Source organism: Phlebotomus argentipes, unplaced genomic scaffold (assembly GCF_947086385.1).
Source record: "Phlebotomus argentipes unplaced genomic scaffold, Phlebotomus argentipes genome assembly scaffold_4, whole genome shotgun sequence".
Taxonomy (NCBI): domain Eukaryota; kingdom Metazoa; phylum Arthropoda; class Insecta; order Diptera; family Psychodidae; genus Phlebotomus; species Phlebotomus argentipes.
In genome coordinates, this window is record NW_026776174.1 from 11,422,015 (window position 1) to 11,442,480 (window position 20,466).

Sequence of the window (20,466 nt, forward strand, 5' to 3'; positions counted from 1 at the left end):
CTCCCGGGCGAGGAGCGCGCGACAAGTCTTATAAAATGTTACGATCTTCTAAACGGTTACTAATGTTAATGACACGGCCTACGCAATTTTGCCACATAGGATTAAATTCTGTGGGAAACATTTTAAAAGCTTCTGCGTGGCATTTTTCCACCTCATTCGTGAATTATTCAAGAGCGAGGGCAGAATTGTTACAAGCCCGGCAAAAGTTGCGGAAAATATGACAATTTGCTGACTTTCAAATGATGATTAAACATAAGTGTACAGAAATATTTCCAAATTGGAAGGTCACATTGCAAAAGGAGAGGAAATTACAGTGGGGGCAAATTGGGGCACACTTTGTATCCAGCGAATTGAAAGAAATGAATAAGAGCTTTTCTGTGCACTCATTGATTCATATATATTGTAAGCAACGGATCGCTAATATTGCGCTACAAATGCACAATAATGAAATATTCCTATCGTCATGCCGCTGGAATCTCCTTAATATTGCATAAGGAGAGCTTTCAGAATGCAAATTGGTTAGACGAGATTCATTTATTATTCTTTTTTTCTACAAATGCGACAGCATAGAATACAGTTATAGCTGTGCATGTTGGTAAATGACTGTCACAATGGGAAACGCCAAAAGCTCAGTGAGAAAATAAATGTGAAATTTTCACATGGTTTCCGTGTGACATTACCGCAAATTGCGGCACCAGCACTTACAAATTTAGATAAATTGATTCAATTTTCATAGAATATCGCAGAGCGACTATGACAAGTCAGTTGGAAAACTTCCTAATTTATCAACGAAAACTTTCAATTCAACTCACAATGACATACAATTACCACAAATTGCTCTCAATCATATCCAACCGGTGCAATTTCGAATATCAAAGAAGCGTTGAAATGTTGAAGAAAACCCACTATTGTTGATCTATTTTATAATTATAGAACACGCCAAAATCGAAAAGCTGATAGGATTAATAGCTGTTCATGTTTCTGATTTGATATACATTAATTAAGCACAGAGTTCACTTAGAGCCCGCAAACGTGGAATTTCGAATGGATGATTTTGCTGGGTGAATGCAAAACCATGAAGCCAAAGCCTAATTTATCGAGATGGTAAATTTTCTCATTAAAATCCTCAACATTACACAGCGCACAAATATATATTTCTCTAATTGCTCGCCCTCCGTTGTTTATCCACATAGATTTTTCCATATTTCCCAGCGAGAATAATTTAATAAATATATTCCTTGTGTATTGAGAGCACCATAGAGAATCTCTATACATTTGAGAATTTAATCAACTTGAAAATACCATTCAGATTCTCAAATAGCTCGAAGGTAATTCAGGAAAAGCTTCAGCTGCTGTGGAAGAGCATTAAAGTGAATCTCTATGTAATTAATTTAAAAGGTGCACTTGCAGGGCTGGAAAACACACTCCAAGTGATATTGATTTACAGCACAAAAGGAGTATTATATGGCATTTTCTTTGGGGACAGCAAACGCCAAAATTTGCATAATTAAAGATCCGCTGCGGAGAAGTTTGGTGGAAATGGTAATGTCCTAGGGTTTTCCGTTTGGCGTCAGGATTGACGAAAAAAGGTTTGTATAAATAGGGAATTCTATACATAACGTCGCAGCTTCTCTGGCTTGTGTGAGCGGATGAGAAGGCGCACATCACTTCATTGCGGGGCCAAAATAGATACGACTGTATCACGTCTCAGTCAATAGTCGAGGAAAAGTCCTGGAAAGTGTTTCAATTGATAACATTCTCGTGTGATAAGCGCATTTGACTGGGGGTGGAATTCTCGAGGGGCTTCCGTCATGCCTGTGACAGGCCGAGCATCATCAATTACAGCTATCAAAGCGGAAATATTGTAGGCAAAGTATTTTTTGAAGGATCAGTGATGAGGATGAATGGTATTGGGAGGAGCATATTAAATGACTGTGTGCATATACCAAATTCTATACGTCATCAACAGGTCCTGTACATTCCTTAATAACATCACATCCTTTGGCTTTGACGTAGCAACACTTGGCTGGTCGGCTTTTTACAATGCTACATGATATGGATTTTGCCTGTCCTCTGTCGATATCCACCACAACGGGCCGTTCGCCCTTATCATCGTGATTGTGCCGCTGCGGCAATTTCTCGCACGCCTCGCCATCGACATCGAGCACTGAGCGATTCTCAGTGATGTGCACGTTGGCGGCGAAGTTCTTGTAGTACAACTGTTGATGGTACATTTGCGAGCGCCGTCGTCGGGTTGGTGGCAAATAGTACACCAGGCACGTCACTCCCACGAGAAACAAGAAGAACACAAACACGATATCGAACATCAGCAGGGAGTTGAACGTCATCAGCTGCATATTCCTTGATTCACATTCAATCCCTTCAATCTCTAAGTCATCATCATCACTTTCAGCCTCTTTTGATTAACCTCTCTTCTAATATAATATTTTCGGCACTTGCAACATTGTTAACTTTTGTTGAACACACACACTTCACCCAGCCTAAGTAGCATACATTAAATATCAATTCTTAATGTATCAACTCTGCGCCATAATTTATGTACTTGTCACGCAATTTTTCACATTTATCTCCCACCCTCGCGCGTGAATTTCCCTCGTTTTCCCATACATTACATTCCTCATGCGCCCATCACCCCAAATGTTGTTGCTAAATCAATTTAATGTCTCAGAATTTTCATACTTTTTTCCTCCCTCAACACAACACTGCACGATGATGACAATGATTATTTCCCTCTGGCGCTGATAAGACACATTCATTCAGGCTGTAATGCGTTGTATGACACAGCGCGTCTAGTGGGGGAAAATTGAAATAGTATATGACCATTTTGGTAAACATACGCACTTCATCATTCCCACCCTTTATCTCTAATATTACCCACGAGCAAAGAAAATGAGTATCGGAAGGCATAAAATTTTATTGCGCTAAGATGGAAAATTGTCTTATAAATATATGTTTATTGCGGGAGGTCAAAGAGAAACTCTAAGGTCGGGCAAATGCATTTACACAGTAGCATAGCTAAAAGCCCTACTTGACTCTCGCTTCGAAATTGTGCCATTTAAAATGAGTTATAGTTAGGATCTTTCGTACAGAGGAAGAAATAACTTCGATATAACGAGAGATTTTATCCAGAATTGCACGGAATCTACTTAAAAACTGTTTGTTTTTATTGCGAAAACATGTGTTTGTTGTGAAAACAAAGTTTTTCCTAAACTTTCTTGACTCAAAGCTCAAATGCTTTCATTTGTATATTTTGATAAGCCGTTTTGTTTTCAGTTAGCAGCGACGAAAAGCTTCGCAAACGCACGATATTTCATCCGCCCTCAAGATTCCTAATGAATTACGAATACTTTATGATACGTTTAACATTATTGCGGAAGTCTAGTAGGTGTTTGAGGACAAAAACGCAAATTTCAACATAATTCCCTCTCGTTGTCAAGCAACCCACATTGATCTTAACAGCCTAATAAATTTTTCAGCAGAACCCAAACTCTCCGTCACTGCATTTAGAGCCAATTTAAAACCAAAGACGTGTAAATCCTCCTCTCAAGTAAATTTGCTCTGTATCCAGCTGAAAGTTCCCTCAAGACTTTTCATATGCATTATTAATAATGTCATTTGAAAATTGAATCTCATTATTCGCGAAGCATTTTCTCTTCGCACATTAAATTCCCCCTTTTCACAACGCCTCACAGATTCACATCAATAGCATTTGACTTCTCTTCCTTTGCCATTAACAATTGCATTTGTGAATTCAATTACTGAATCATTGATCATCTATATTTGAATGCATCGCAAAGTGAGAATTCTTCGCGGCACATAAATTGGGGTGGCAATAAAATTCCTTCGCTCTCTCTCTCTCTCTCTTGGGGAAGATTTAAATCCTGAATGGAATTTACACCACATCAATTCATTCATGGTGCAATTATTTCATTGCTTTTAGGCATTTTGCTGGGTTGTGTGTGCCTTGGCGAAAGGATGTGTTGAACAATCTCGGCTGTATTTAATTTCGGCAATAAATTATCAAGTGAATATCTCAATTCGATACAATGGTGTGAAATGGCTGAACAGCATTTCAAATCTCTGTTGTATATTTATTACCCAATGAATGAAATTCTCCCAGCAATCTTCAGACATACACACACATATATATAGTTGGAGTAAATTAAAAGCCATTCTCCCAACTATACACAAGACATTTTCGTGCTTTCTAACACCCCATTAATTCCCTCCAAGTGTAAATTCCCGGCACACAACTGATTGTGCGTCTTATATTGAAAGGAAAATGAATTAATTATTCAGTCCATGGTGTAATTGAACATCATAATTATGCAAATGTCATGGAACTCCTGGGCTGCGGTTCCACTTTTCCATCGTACAAAATTGCCAGCACACATAAGCTGGGCATAAAGCGCACAATTCTGCAAATATTGATAATAACAAAGTGACAGCGCTGGAAAGGCATTTTGTGTCCTCCATGCTTCGCAATTGCCCATGAAAAATGCCTCACATTCCATTTTTAACAAATTACACGCTTTGTTTCACCCCTTAAAACACCCGCCTTCACTACATTTATCACTCGCAAACGGAAATAATGAGCTCTCTCTCTCTGTTGTTTTTCCTCACCCACATACACTCTAGCAATTTGTCTAAAATCACTTTATTTGGAGCTTTTGGACATTCGGACTTTTATTTTTCTGGCATTTCACTCGCTGTGCGTGTGTGTGTGTGTTGCCCCCAAATTGAGTGTGAAGTTATTGGGATGACCAAGGAGGAAAATATGTTTTTCGCTACATATGTACATAACAAATGTATCGAAAGACCGCCACCAAACAGGTGATGTCTATTCGTCTGGCGTTTATACCCTCTCAATTGAGTTCTGTGTAATATCCGGAGTGAAAAGGTTTGCCAAAGTGCTTTTGTGTGTTAAGTAAGTTGTTTGGAAACACTCTTTTTCTTCTTTTTTTTCTCGAATTGCGATAGAATAACATATGTGTAGTGTAGGCGGACGCTTATACACGTGAGCTGTGACTAAACATCCCGTAGGAAAAGTGTGAAAAATATTAAATTGAACATGGGAAACCTTTAGCATCAATCGATTGAATACCATTCTCGACTTTTTCTTCACTCTTCACTTGCTTCGATTATGGGAGGAAGACGACGAGGATAAGTTTTATGTACATTTTTTTGTCGTGCTAAATATAATATGAAATATTGTGTGTGTATCGCACAGTGGGTGATATGAGATGCTAGAAAAATATGTCATCGAAATTTTATAGGGCATTCACAGTGTGTGACTGTGGAGAAAAACCTCAAGAGAAAATCAATTATCTATAAGTTGAAGGGATAATGTTAGTCAAAGTGAAAGTAGAGCTCCATTCATGTCTCAGGAGAAAACGGGAAAATTCGTTCAGACACGGTCAGAACAGTGGGGTAATCGAACCAATATCAATAATGCAGGGAAAAAGGTGAGTTAGATTCTTCGCAAGGTGAATTATTGAAAAGTGCTGGACAAGTACATAAACTTCCACACAAATTTGCAAATTTACACAATGACTTCACACGCTGTTCACAAATTGGTTCCTCATTTACCAAAGAGTGCATTCAAATCACAATTATGCCACACAGAAGTTGTAAAAGCGATCGCAAATATATTCTGCATGTCATCGTGTTTGATTATGGAAATGTGCTCAATCTTTTATCTCAAGTATAAAGTTTATCACTGTAATTGGATGTTTTCACTCAAAAATATGCCATCATTTTGCCCCACAACAGTGAAACACTTGCTTAACGAGCAACGTGACGCGAGATACTGAACTCTCGACGGTTCAACCGAAAATATACCGGAGGCAACACTCTCTCGTATATCCCATTCACATCCGATCCCTTACGATGACGATGATGATGACGGCGATGAGCAACAAATACTACCCCTCACGGTGGCCCCGAAGGGAGCGCAGAGAGCAGAGAGGCGAGCCAAAGAGAGACGCTCTCTCATTGATGGGGAAACAGAGGGAAAGAAGTATTTTCATGACATCATACATTTCATGTGCCGAGAGAAATTGGCAATGTGTAAAAGGAAATTTTCTACAACTCCCCCTCTGTGATATATTTGTGCACACAGCGCACAGCCTAGGTGTGTGTGCATGAGAGCATCTCATCCTTTTCTTGCTTATGTACAAATCGATGTAATGGAATTTCTCTGTATACTTTTATATGCCATATATTGTACACTTCTCACACTACTTATGTACGCCACGTTACTCAATTATAACCACGTATATCTGTACATGACTGCCAACAAATCTGGCATAGAGTAGAGGCGAGAGAAGGAAATTCACCCCTAAAATGTCTCTCACTTTTCCCGAAAAGGTGATTGTTGGGGAGAAAAATTTAATAACTCAAGTATTTGGTGGAAAAAAGAGGCCCTTTTCCCAGCCCCACTGACAGTAAAATTGGTCCTTGGCAAGTGTTCGTGGGTAACTCTTTCACACAAAATGAATTGTAGCCTCTCCGAAGATTCTCCAGGATGTTAGGAGGCAGAATGCCTCATTGCTCCTTCCGTGATTGCCTGGGATGGAAACCATAAATCACGGAGCGACTATATCATGCCACAATTCGGTTGAATAGTGGGATATTACACTAGGGAATTTTAATTTCAGTAATTGATTTCCCCTCGTGCTGATTTATCACACGTTCTGGCTGCTGGAAAAACCATTTTCGTCATATCTAAATTAAATTATCCTTTGTTGTATTTGCCCTCCGAGCCATTGTGAATATCATATCATTAGAGAGAGGCTTTCTCTCTGTCAATAACACCCCCCGCCTGACGAGAGTAAACAGAATCATGCTGCCGGGATCTAGTGTAGGTATATTTCATAAATTTTACAACAATAGACACCAGAAGAATGTCGTAAGGACATGAAGCTGTATCTCAATTCTCTGCCGCACGCCCACACTTTTCCTCTCTCCTTATCGTCCATTTAATGGGCATATCGATTTGGTCATTCTATGTCATAAGACATTTTTTTCCACACCATAAATGTCGCTGATCGCCTAATGCTCGTTACACATTCTCCGCAGTGAGTCTGAGCACTTGTACTTAAATTCCACATTTCTCCTCACTGATGAACCGGAATATTTCCGAAGCTCGTGAGCTCATTTTTCATCGCCCACACTTTTTGCAAAAATTCTCTATGCACGCCAAGAGGATTTCAGGGAACCTAGCAATACACTTCTGCACACTCTTTGTGTACAGAAAGAGTCCTACAAACAGGGGAAATATTTGATTTCCCGCTTCGAGCAGTACATGCAAAGCTTTCAAAGGGCTTTGACACTTAATCCACAGCGAAACTTTATGTTTCTGCATTTATTTAAGTCATATATTCCGTAAAAACTTGAACATGTTGCAGTATAATATTGTTGGCTCAATCACCTACACACTGTTCCTCTATTTGACTTCATGTTTTCCTTCAGTTTAATGATAATTTCACATGTTTTCACATGCCATACAATTTAATCTAATTTTAGTGACAATTAACGAGAAACAAATTTACATTCTACGCTTTCTATCCTCATGCTATGATAACTCAGTTACCAGAGCGACCAATTGAAGCGACGACATGAGCATACATAACATATGTATTTGGGGAAGACGAAGCAAAATATTTCGCATAAAAAAACAAATGGGTATCGAAAATTGCTATCAAAAAATAATATAAATAAATAGCTATATACTTTGATCTTCAATTTTTTTCGCAACACACCCTGAAAATTAAATGTTTACACAAATTCAAATATCAATATAATCGATTGTTGTGCAAATAAGAAAGGTACACAAAGGTGGATAAACAGGACACAGGGCTTCCTTTTTCAAAACTCATTAACCATATTGATTTTTGACATATTCGCATTTTGCACGGAAGCCTTTGCTGGCAAATAGACACACGCTCAGCCAAAGGGATAATTAGAAATAATTAGGTGTTAAGTGAAAAGGCGGGCGCCTTCTCAATTAATTACACCCATATAAACCCTTAAAAATGATTAATTGTACTTGTGTAATGATGCATAATTAAATCTTCTCGCCTAATGATATATTCCTTGACAGTACATTTCAACAAATCTCTCTCAGCTCTACCTTAAGTGTGTCGCTTTATGTACACAACACGCCTTGCTTATGAAGTCTTCTTCTCACGCTTTATCCCACTAGCGTGAAATGTCAGTCACAAGAAGCCTAATTAAAAAGAACTTAAGTGTAATTTCCACCTTGCCGAGGCTTCGCCTATTTCTCGTCCCTTCATTAATATAAATATGAGGATGACACTGTATGTTAGAAGAAGAATACTTTGCGAATGGCACGAAATTTCACCTGTGCGCCACAGAATCACTTCTCACAATTTAATGAAACTAAACTCCTATGAGGTCATGTGGAAGGAAAAAAAAGCATAACCATGCAAATGGAAACTTAGTCATTTTCATCCCTGTCGCTTTTTCCACTCCGTCGAAGGGTGAATTTATGTGTTGACATGGCAAAAAAAACTCATTTGGAATCAGTCAAAGAAAACCACTTGAATTCCACATTCTAAATTAAATATTTTTCACTCACTGTGAGCTTGAAGGAAAACATTTTCATATGTGGAGGAATTTCACGAGAGTTCTGTACAAAATATTAGTTGGAAATATTCTCAAATAAAAACAAAAAGTTGCTCTTTCTCTGGATAAATCTACACATTCACAATATAAAGTGAAATATTTATGTGCATTCTGTAATGGAGCATGATTTAATTTCCATGGTCTAATGCGAAAATATATCACGCGAAATACTTATAAGCGAAAAGGGGATTTGCCTTCTCCTACACAAGAACAGCACGTGAAGTTGTCGAAAGTGATTATGCTGCCGTTTGATGTGTCAAGAGTGAGAATTTATGGGGGAAATTCTTAAAAACATCCTCTCCATAATACCCACAATCTTAAACGATTTCCATTAATTATGACTGACACGGTGTTAATGCCACACTTTTCGTATGCAAAGCCCTATATCCCCTTAAAAGGCTTTTAGCACGGCAAAATCTCCCGTTCAGACTCGGCGGCCCACAATACACCTCTTACAAATTTGTCAATAAATTACCTGGAGGCAAAATAAAATATTCTCACGACAGCAGGTTTCGGGGGTGAAATAAAATTATAATTGACTTTTTGGGGATGGTCCTAAAAAATTCCCAGAAATCGCCGCGCATTAAACATCAACCCTTCGCTGTGACGATCGTCCAAGGTAAACATCTCTTATGGCTCATACATCACTCAAAAACCTTTCTTTTCGACACGTCTGCATCTTTTCCGTGTGTCCTCGCATAAGAGATTTATTTGGTTATTTATGTCAATATTGAGTGTACACTATTTAAGCGAAATACGCTTCGTGCGCTCAATGTTGTCAGGCATGGAAAGTCAATGGCAGTAGTGCAAGTAATTCTATGCCAGAAAAACGATATGGAAACTTAAGAACCGCCCAGGGGAGTAAATTTCTAAAGTAGCGGACAACTTCACTAATTTTTACCGCACTTTTCTCCATGGAAAACATCTCCAGAGATTCACTTTTATACACACACTGCTCAGCATCCCTCGATGCCTTCGCCATACATTAAACTTTTAAGCTATACACAATGACAAGCCGATAAGACTTTCTCCTGTATGGGGTTGACAAGTCACATACAGCTTTCTATGTGTATAAATGAATGTGAAGTGTAAAATCGGATTACGAAAGTCAACAATTCCCTGATCACAATAAATACACTCAAGCAACGCACTGGAATTCCAGGGAAAAACCTCCATAAGCAGAATATCCATGTACATACGTAAGAAGCTCACGTGTAAATACATTTTGGAAAATATTCGCATATTTCTGTTATCAATTCTAGTACATGTAAATACACAAATGTCGCTCTCACACCCTCCATGATAATTACCTCACTCGTGCGGGGGAGAAAAGATGACATTCACCATGGGAAAAAGTCCCTGATAGCGCAACCCTCATATAATAAATACTTCAAATTATATCTTCGAGAAACATGTTGAACCTCAATAAAAGTTGTTTGGAAAAACGCGGCCCTTGTATATTAAAAAAAAGAATGTTTATTTGCACACTTTTTACAGTGCCGATGTATAACAGTGGCCAACAGACGTGAATTGTATGGTGTGTCATCTAATTAAAAGCAGCCATAACAAAAATCCGTCCGAAGCCATTAAAATTGTGAGAAATTCCCTTATGAAATGAATTGTAAAGGCTTCCTCACCCTCAGCCGGCAAATAAATTCTGAAACTCATATAGTCGCGCAGAAGAAGCATTGGAAACAGTCACGAAAACTCGGGAAAGGCAAGCAGAAGTTCTGTGTGGTGAATTCACACCCCATAGCAAAAATCAATATCAAGAGCATTCGCAGAAAATTGCCATCAATTCGCGATGAGTGAGAGAAAGTATAGAAGACCATTTAATTTGCAAATGTGATGCAATGACTATGCAAAAGTGTCTTCAAAACGACAAAAATACGGAAGTTTGTGTCTCTCCGCTGTGAACTTTCTCAACTGACGCTCAGTCAAATTAATATTGATAAAAGTGGTTTTCAAAAGCAATTTGGGAGCAATTTTGCCAGTGCTGCCAAATAAGATAACATTGTGCTAATAGAATTGGCCTGGCTAGCTTGTTAACACTTTGCATTGTAGTGCAGAAATCTCCAGAGATGGTCGATTTCCCCAACCAGCCTCTGATATCAAATACACTTCTGTTCTATTCAAGAAATTCCTCCTTTCCCTCTAGCATAAGACAGGCTTAAATCACAATGCTTGTCGCCAAACTCACCGCAACCCTTTCTAGAATGTCCCATGTTTGCCTGATGGGCTCAGAAATGCGATAATCGCTATCTCATATCGTTGACAATTTGTTGAGGCATTAGAAACCATCCAAATGGGTAGGTTTATTGATTAATTCGTTGGTATGTCTGTGAATATTATGATAAATATTGGTCATTTAGCTTCAACACTTAATTCATCTCCCTCTCTCGCTCATTGAAACTCCAATTTGTATTATAAATGCCACAGAGCTTAATTTAGATTATATTTCCATATTGTGCTACATTCAGCGCCCTTTCCCTTTATCAAAATTACACAAAAGCACGAAATTGCGTCTAGTGTGTGCCGTATTTCAAATAAATCACTGCTACATTTATCCACGTAGATGACTTCAAGCCAAAGCAGAAAGCGCCGCAAAGGGAAAATCAGTGGCACAAAAGTAAATGAAAGTAGTTCAAATGCAGACAATATTGAGGAGCAACTTGCAATGAGAAATGAAATAGATGACGATCCAAACTCGGGATTTGCTAGCTATTTGAAATCAAGTCAAGGTAATTTCACTTCAGCAACTTTGTGAACAGTTTTGAGGACTTGAGAATGACTTGCGATGGTTTTCGCCTCTCAAATGTGTTTTGGCCGCTGAGTTGAGGAAAGCAAGGAACAATGCCATGAATTTGGTGTAGTTTGACTTCGTCTAGGAAATAGTGAACAAGAGCACCAGAAGAAGCAAAAGTGGGCGGGGCATTCGCATGGGCGTGGCAAATAAATCTTGATGCTTCCGAATCTTAAAAAGCAAGGCGAGGTTAACGATGATTATTATGTTAGAACAAGGAATGAAGAAAGGAGGAATTAGATTTACGTTTCTGAACGTTGTTCTCGTGTGTACTAAAAATTTAACAAACTCTTTTGCCCTTTATTCTTAGCAGACTGTGACAATGTTCTCTTCAATTGATTCTTTTGTAGGATTGGACATGATGCGACTATTCGTGGTGGCAAACTCACTTGTTGTATTCATCACGATGGCTTGGCCGAGCATAAAGGACACATTTGAGATCATCAGGGATTTCATCTATGGTGAAAATCTTGAAGATATCTAAACTCCGTCCAAGTGTTAGTTGCGAACGATGAAAAGAAATGTCAGTGAATTGAGATGTTTCCCATTAAGATGAGGGCAAACGCATGTCAATTAAGCGGGGACATAAGCGCGATTATTGTGGCAAATATTAATTAAAAACAATTATCGTGCATTACCACAGACTCTGGGTAATTAAATACAGTTTTATGGTGTGTCTTCGCATTCTTTCACACATCATAGCCCAAAATGATTGGTGTGGCAGTACGGTACTTCCTCTTTTTCGGAATCATGTTTTGGTATAGCAGTGGAATTTGGAATTTAATAAACGACTACTTCCAGCAGCAATTTAAAACTTATCTCGCTGAAGAAATGAAAGTTAATCGAAAGTTGCCAGCGGATTCGCATGTCGCTGGAGGAAATCCCTTCAATCAGCGTGCGAGCACTGATGATGATACCTTATCAATCAAGCGTATCAACGAGTTGTCACTGAGCAACGTGAGTGATAATGGAAAAGCTGGTGAAAGCGTCAAGGGCAGAAACTTTCTGCGTGAATCAGTGAGGTCATCAGCACGCACTAATGACGATAATGAAGGCAATACATGCGATATGTCTCGGGAAAATTGGTGGGCATCAGCATCCAGCAGAGCCGGCGAGGAAAATATGTGCAGATTGTGATGGAAGAGAGGAAATCCGGCCACTTTGAATAGCCATCGACTGATATGCAACAATTTATCAGGTATGAAGATTTGCCTTATTAATTAAGTGAGAAATTATTGTGGCATTCAATCTTCTCTCTCTTCTCGTCTTCTCTTTAGAAATCAAAAAGCCATGAGATTCACAAAAATATTATGCTGATGCCTCGCGTCGAGAGAAAGAGTGATGAAAAGTGGAAAAATCAACCAAACGACTTTAAATAAATATTGTGTAGACAAGGAGATAATGAGTATCGGAGAGAAATTTTTAAGTGAAAACTATGCCAACAGCCACAATATAATTTCATTATCATCGACAAAACTCGCAGCTCATCGTCTTGTGATTGTGAGATGCCATATAAAAACATTTTTCCTTTCAACTCACTTTTCTTCTGCGCCTCATGTTGAGCAATTCAGAAACAATAAAAAGCAAATTGCTCTCCCACCTTCGCGAACACTGACATTGAAAAAACATCCCAGTCAGTGTAAGAGAAATTGTACACGTGAGAGAATAAATTGAAAAGTTGGATGGAAATGCAATTAATTGTCGGATATCCGATTTTTATTGCAATTGTGTGCACACTTATGAGAAGGTTTCATTTTCACTCATGAATGCTTTCGTTCTTCCTCCTCTTCAAATAAACGCACACATCTCGCAGAGCCCAGAAAGTGGGTTAAAATATAATCATTTTTTTTTAGGTGCCGCAGCGCAATTGCGGAGTATTGTATTATTTCACGGATTCATGACTGTGTCTCTCGTGTACGAAAGAGGAACACTTCAAATTGAGATCATTGAGTTCGACACAGATTCCAGCCACCAAATATTCTTCAATGCAATCGCCTCGGCGTTGTTTGCCTGCTCAAGGCGCGCATTATGTCACTCTTCGGCTCGACATGGACAAAAAGTAACGCCAAAGTAACGCGGGCGGGCGGCCAGTGCGCAATGAGACGCACCGCAGTTAAAGAGCATGAGACATTCAGCTGTGATACATACATACATAGCGTGCTACCTGCTGAATTGCCAAGAATTTCGGCACTTCCCGCGAATCTACACGCGCAATCCTTGCAGGCAATGCCTGCTTCGCATTCACACTGCATCGCAATTCCCTTTGGATTCATGACGACCGAAGTGGAGCACAAATTGTCCAATTGCCCAATAACATGTGTACAAATCAATACAGAAACATGCGACGCATCCCAGCAAATGCGCCAGATCAATTTAGAGTTCAATTTCTCCCCCAAAACCATCGCAACTCTAATGACTTTCTGTACTACTGACCTTTTTTCCCGAGTCTCCACGAAATCAACAGGTTTTCAGATAATCCATCCGAAATAAGAAAGTGACATTTCACACAAAAGAATTGAGATCACACAGAAGAAAGCACCCCAAATCACTGGATATTCCACCGAATCTTTGCACAAACGCTTATCACACACCAACCACTCGTCGATATTTGCACTTATCTGCTGGATTTATTGCAATTTTTGATAATTAGAGCACCATTTGACCGTTATTTGACTGATGCATGACGCTCACAACAAGCGAGTGAGGCGAAGAGAAAGAACCACCAGAGAAAGAGAGATTCGACAAGATCCCACCGCCGCGCTTTGACGTTCGCGGGTAAACCGTAAAAGGCAGGCGGTTTGTTTTGTAGAGTTTCGCTCTCTTGTAACTCTTTAAATTGCATAGTTTGTGGCGCTAATCATCCACAATTTGGATAGGCGCCAAGGCAACAGATTGCTGAAAAAGGGCAATTTGATTAACCCATCATGAAATGCACATTGGGAAATAGAATATTCAGAAAAATGCGGGTGTTGAACTCTGCGCATTACCCTAAAGAGTGATTTAACAGTCCACAATGCTTTATGGTTTTTTTTCCAGCCTCACGATCCCAACCATGCAAACCTTTATCGATTTTGAGTGGCAAAATTCAGTGTAAATTTCTGCCTCTGGCTAATCTTTTCCCTTTTGCATCCAAAGTGATAAACAACTTCCTTGAGGAGAGCGAAACTATGCTTATACCTCAGAATGTGCGCTGAAAGCAAAGTTACAGAATATGTTGAAGTTTAAATCAAGGGTGAAGTAATATAATCAAAAGTGGTGTACAACTTGGCGCGAGTATTAGGAACTGGAAGTGTTCAGAAGCTTACAATATTCCTTTCCTGACTAATTCTTTCAATGACAAAATCTGATTCTTTAGATTTTTTTACATTGATACAATCAGAATAATCCTTTATCTAGGTTATGTAATGATTCAAGATCAGATTTAGTCAATAATTCGCATTCTAACACATTTCGTGGCTTAAAATTCTTCCGAACGGAATCTTTAAAGATCTCTTTGTTGTATTTTTAGGTTATAGCCAGAAAAGATATCCAAAACAAGCGATTCTAAATGGATTCTTATAGAAATGTTGTATAGAAACATTAAGAAATTTAATTATAATTTGAGAATTTTTGTACAATCTAAACTTTTCAAGTGCTAGAAGTGTTAGGAAATGGTGTACAGATTTATCGCATTTTCTCTTCTCCTTGCTTTCCATGGCCCGAGGGAAAAAGAAAGTTTTTTACAAAAGGGTAAGAAAGTGCATTTCTGCGGGAAGAGGACTTTAATGGGTTAACCATAATGAGGCCATTATTCTCTGTAATGTTTCTATCTATCTCACGGAGATGCTTTAAACAGTTCAGCTCAATTTAATGGCTTTGCTCTCGAGAAAAGGATACAACTTTAAGGTCCCGCCAGATGACACGGACATTTAATTGCTGTTTGTGCTCAACGTTAATTAGAAGGTAAACACTGATTGGCATATTTGTAATTGAGTCAGTTTAATTAACCGGAAGACATCGATACTGTTCACGCCCCCGAATTCTCTAACAAATTACCACTGTTCGGTACATAGATTGGGTGCTTGTGTTAGTCGGAAAGTTGTGTATTCAAAGTAGGACAATTACCGTGAGTATCTTGAACTCGTGCATGGCAGACGTTGAGTGCCAACCCTCAATTTGTTGAGGGATGAAAGATGAGTGAATGCAGAGAGGAGATTGACGTGATGCAATTCTAAATGATTTGATTGGGATATGAGCAATTGATTATTGATTGCGAAGAGTGTTTCGCACCAAATTGAAAAATGCAATTATTGCAAATTGAATGCGGAAATTGCAAAAAAAATTCCACTTCATCGGCACGAAATACATTTATCACATCATGGCAGTTCATCCCTCAGAAATTCAGCGCTGTCGTGGAAAAGTCATAAATTCCAGAGAGTATATAAAATAGGCAGGCTGAGTACATAGATGGAAAATCTCACCATTGAATTACGACGAAGATTCAAAATATATTCAATGTTGCCCAATCTCTCTCTCTCTCTGCCACTATTGAGATACTGGGAGAATTGCTAAGGACAGTATGGAGAAAAAATCACCAGCGAAACTCCCACGAATTGTACGCAAAAATCATTACAACTTGAATGGGCTGGAATGCAAGAAAATTGGCGTGTGTCTCTCAAGTTTATATAAAAATTGCACAATTTTCCACCGCTGCGTTTGTGAACCGTTGGAACAATCGAAAAATTAAGGCAAACCTCATTTCATTAAACCAATTTCAACGACAATACTCAAGTCAGTACGCATTGAGTAATTCCACAGAGACATCGTGGTTTGCACAGTTAATGTTTTCTCCCATGCTGTGTTGGATTAAATTAATTATTGTGGCCCTATGTTCTGCTCAACTGTAGAAAATCCCATTAGATGACAAGGAGAGTCAAGAAATGAAGGATGAAAATATGTTGAAATAATTTAATACACTTCACTGTTTATTTTCCAGGCAGTCATACAGCATTTTCTTCCATCAAAAACTCAAAAAAAAACATAAATTCTTGCGTGACATTTTTCAATAAGTAATGATAATTATATAGTATACATTCCTGCATCATTGCACTATCATGTTACAAACTTAGAAGACTGGCCATTCAAATCCTCCTAGGAAAAATTGGTTGATGAAAATAGGGGGAAAAAGGTGAGAATGAAATTAATACATGTCTCCAAAAATAGAGATCGCACACGAATACTTTCTTGATTAGTCAAATTTGTATAAAAAGGGAATTGCGCACTCCTCACATCTACTCCTCACCCAGGATTTGCACACTCCGCACGGGCTTCCGGAAGGGTTGGGGCGCTTTCACCTCGGCGGGCGCTGAGGCGGCTGGCACGTTGGCGCCCTGTTGCTCGGGCGATTGGATTGCCAGCATCAGCATTCGGTACAGGAGCTCCTCTCGCACGTCCGCGGGCAGGTAATCGCCGCTCGCCGAACCTGAGGCCTGGCCCAGTTGCTGCAGATTGGCGTCCGGCTGTAAGTAGCCGGATTGCTGACTGGATGCGCCGAAATACCTGGGATTGAACTGCTTCTTGCGCGGCGTCAGTCTTTGCGCGTCATAGCCCGAGGGCATGTCCTGCGGCTGCTGATACACGTTGTCCTGCTCACTGTACTGCCGAAAGGCGCCTTGGAAGGGAGGTCGCTGGTAGAAGGAGTAGCGCGGATCGAATCCCACTGGGTCGTAGAGAGGCGAGCGCGGGATTTGCTGATAGCCCTGATACTGACTGGGAAGATACGGTGTCAATCCTTGGTAGCCGCCGTACTGCATGTAGGGAGGGTAGAATCCTCCGCCGCCTCCGAATCTGGCGTAGGGATTCTGGAATTGCTGATAGCGCAGCACCAGCAGGTGCAGGAGTCGCTCGAAGTCTCTCGCCGTCACCGGTCGCTCGGGGTAGTCGTAGTACTGCCCGCCGGGAATGTGTCGACCGAAGGGAGAGTGGGCGAATGGGAAGGGCGAGGTTTGCTGCTCGTACCCCACGTCATTGCTGCCGTCCGTGAACTGCGATCCCGCCACTGAGGGCGGGCGACGGAGCTGGCGATAGTTGTCCGCATCGTCGTCATCCCGCCCGGGAATCTGGGTGGTCTCTCTGATGAACTGCTCGGGCGTGGGCGGTCTGCCCGTCTGGGGGATTCTGTACAGCTCTCGCGGCGGCGGAGGACGGTAATTGCTGGGCGCTTGGCGCTGTCTGAACACCCGCCGCTCGTCCTCAGTCGCCTGACTGGCCGGAATTTGCACCACTGGCACAGGACTCTGCGTCAGGTAGTTCAGATCCGCCGCTGGTTCCGTGGTCTGCTCATAGCTGTTGACAGTGGTGATGCCCTCGCCTCGACTTGGCGGTCTGGCGTACACCTTTTCAGTGGTGGTGGCCGGCGACGAGCCCGTGTTGATGACGTTCTGCAGCTTGGCCGCACGCTGTCGTGCCGCCAGGACGAGCGACGGTATCCTCGGACTGCTGGTGGTGGTGAACAGAGGTCTCACATTTCCCGCTCCGCCGCCATACACGTGAGACGAATCCTCCCCTGCGGCTTGGGTGTAGAGAATCTGTGGCTGCGCCTCGTAGTGGTCTTCCTTCTCGGCCAGTTGGCGTCTCAGGTGATTGCCACGCACAGATTTGCGGTCGTGCTCCTTCTCCACGTCCTCCTCCGTGACAGGCTTGGACGTGGACGTCTCTCTGCTCTTTGTGATCATCACCTTCGACACTTGGTTGATCTCCAGCTTGTCTGGGCGCGTGATTTGCTCAGGCGGGCGCTGGGATGAGGTGGGATGTGGCGTGGGTCGGATGATGACAACAGATTTCGACGGTGGCACAGATTCTGCGTAGATAACCGTGGTGGTGTGTTCGCTGGTGGGACTCGCCGTGGTGCCTTCCGTGCCCTTCGACGTGGCGTAGTGGCTGTACTGCGAGCGCTCCGTGGACGATGGGATGGTGATGCGACGCCTGGGGATTGTCTGTATGACACTGGACTTGACAAATCCCGTGGGTGATTGTGTGGTGGAGGAGAGGAAGGCCAGAGAGGCTGGTCGTCTGGTCGTGGAGACGGCAGCGTACGTCTTATTCCTGTGATTGGGCGCTGAGGCGTCTTCCTGGGACAAATTGCCAGGATAGTTCCTCAAGCCTGTCGTCCCATTATTTCCCGTGTATGACACTCTTTTGATCTCCCCATTCGAGTCCACATATCCGTACGTTCCCTTCACGTTTCCCAGCACATCTCGACTCTCAATTTTGAACGTGCCATCTTCCGCCTCGTAGCCCACAGTGTATGAGCCATCGTTATTTACCTTCCGGATTTGCTTAATGATTTCCAACTTTTTGGTCGGATCCTTCGTCTCGGCATTCTCCAAGTCGAGTGCGGCGTCGGCAGGACGTGTCGTGGTGCTCTCCTCAGCGGCCCATGTTGCATGAATTTGGCATATCAGCGATAGAATTATCCAACACCATGAGATCTGCAAATTATAGAGAAAACAAAACTGTGACCGCATATCTTCTCAACCATTTAACTGATGGCCAAATTAACTCTGCAAATGACCAGCACAATTTCTTGCTTATATAACTTTGCGGTGCATCACATCATGACCAGGAGTCACGGAAGCGCACAAGAATTTCCCAATTTGCTAGCACAATCCTCGAGGGCTCCACTCAAAACAAACTTAATATATACGCCAAGATTAATTGGCAAAGTACACAAATTTCACTCATTTGCAATAACACTTTCCGTCCTCTGCGCATCCAGACCACCGTGACGACATAAATCCCACTAATAGGCGATATTATTATGTTGTATAAGATGATTTTTGGCAATGTGTACCTTCTGATGAGATTTGTATCCCATCGTGGACGTAGTCAGATCATTACACGAGCAACACATCAACTGAAGTGAGTTGATTGTCTGAGCGTGGGGTGCCTTTATAGACTAATGGAGATTTTTCCACGTGAATTTTGCGACTGGAGTGTAAGAAAAAGAGATATATAGGCTGTGGGTGGCTTGGGAGGGTCTCACATTGTCTTACCAGAGTCGGGACGACCTTGACTACGCGCCTCTGTGGATTTCCCACCACCTTCCAGCTCTCATCCACTCTTCTTAATATGACTTCCACTTTCCTCCACCTGTTGCCACCGTGAGAAATATTATGCTCCGCATGTGAACCCCATTGTTGGCTTCAGTTTTATTTAATAGTATTACGAATGTTATATTCCTGCCCATATAGTACTCACGTCACAGACAGGCCTCAACGGTGCTAAACGTAAGAGAGTGTGGGAGTCACTCATCTATTGATTGTATGATGTTTGCCGCTTAACATTTTCATTATTATGACGATGCGGTTATTAACAGCTTCCCTCTCGTTATATTTAGACCACAAGAAATAATACACAATTCCTTTATGAATACCATAAACAACCGCAGAAACAACGTCACGTGTGAGATGAAAGTGAATTTCCTCCATCTCTCATGACGCGGAATTTCAGATTGATTTAAATAGGATTAGATGAAATCTCCAGATTGACTCCTCAATACCACACGGAGATTAATTATGAAAGTGTATTTTGGGAAAAACACCTCCGATTTGGAGAGACATTTGCGTAAGTTAATTGTTTTTAAATGTTCCACTTGAGCAAAGTAATGGCAATTGTATTGTTGCCTTATCCCCCAAAATATCGCAAAGCTATGAAAGAAAAGGAGCTTTTCTGAATTATTTATAGATTTCCCAGCAATTTCCCAGGGGGTGGATTGTTGTCTCTTGCAGAAAATTGTGATGAATCTGCAAAATTTTTGGTGACTGTTCCACTTAATCATCCAGAATTCCAGTGATGAATAATGCGCTTATTATAGCTGAAATGCAGCGAAACAATTCACATGTAGTTGTGCAGGAAAATCTGTATCGGAAAGTGAAAACAATAATTAAATGTAGGAACATTTGAATTGAAAAATTAATCTCGCATTCAATTTGGTAGCAAAAACGCAATTAATT

At 40.9% G+C, this 20,466-nt stretch overlaps 3 protein-coding genes across 5 annotated transcripts in view; 1 reads left to right on the forward strand and 2 right to left on the reverse strand.

The window, feature by feature from the left end:
* LOC132258783 (uncharacterized) overlaps window positions 1-14,169 on the reverse strand; it is a 35,950-nt gene extending 21,781 nt beyond the window's left edge. Inside the window, exon 1 of one of the 2 annotated variants that reach the window (XM_059756257.1) lies at window positions 13,907-14,169. Coding sequence is in view for 1 of the 2 variants with exons in the window: in XM_059756256.1 (XP_059612239.1) it covers window positions 1,947-1,993 (47 nt within the window). In the remaining variant the exon portion in view is untranslated. Of the gene's footprint in view, window positions 1-1,946; window positions 2,094-13,906 lie in introns of those variants that run through there. The other variant, XM_059756256.1, reaches the window with a different exon arrangement.
* Window positions 10,347-12,179, forward strand: LOC132257480 (uncharacterized). Of its 2 annotated transcripts, none has more exons than XR_009468252.1 (3): window positions 10,347-10,627; window positions 11,246-11,411; window positions 11,824-12,179. XR_009468252.1 is itself a non-coding variant. In XM_059754395.1 (3 exons), exons 1-3 carry the CDS (start codon window positions 10,524-10,526, stop codon window positions 11,955-11,957), a joined length of 342 nt encoding a protein of 113 aa, XP_059610378.1. In that variant the 5' UTR covers window positions 10,347-10,523; the 3' UTR covers window positions 11,958-12,179. The 2 variants fall into 2 exon arrangements, 1 of the variants encoding a protein (XP_059610378.1); XM_059754395.1 differs by having other exon boundaries at window positions 10,347-10,565.
* A 2,267-nt stretch (window positions 14,170-16,436) lies between the features above and the next one.
* On the reverse strand, window positions 16,437-19,400 carry LOC132258491 (uncharacterized). Its single transcript, XM_059755821.1, has 2 exons — window positions 19,305-19,400; window positions 16,437-18,942 (listed from the first exon to the last, which is right to left on the reverse strand). Exons 1-2 carry the CDS (start codon window positions 19,362-19,364, stop codon window positions 16,744-16,746), a joined length of 2,259 nt encoding a protein of 752 aa, XP_059611804.1. The 5' UTR covers window positions 19,365-19,400; the 3' UTR covers window positions 16,437-16,743.
* Between the last annotated feature and the right edge of the window lie 1,066 nt (window positions 19,401-20,466).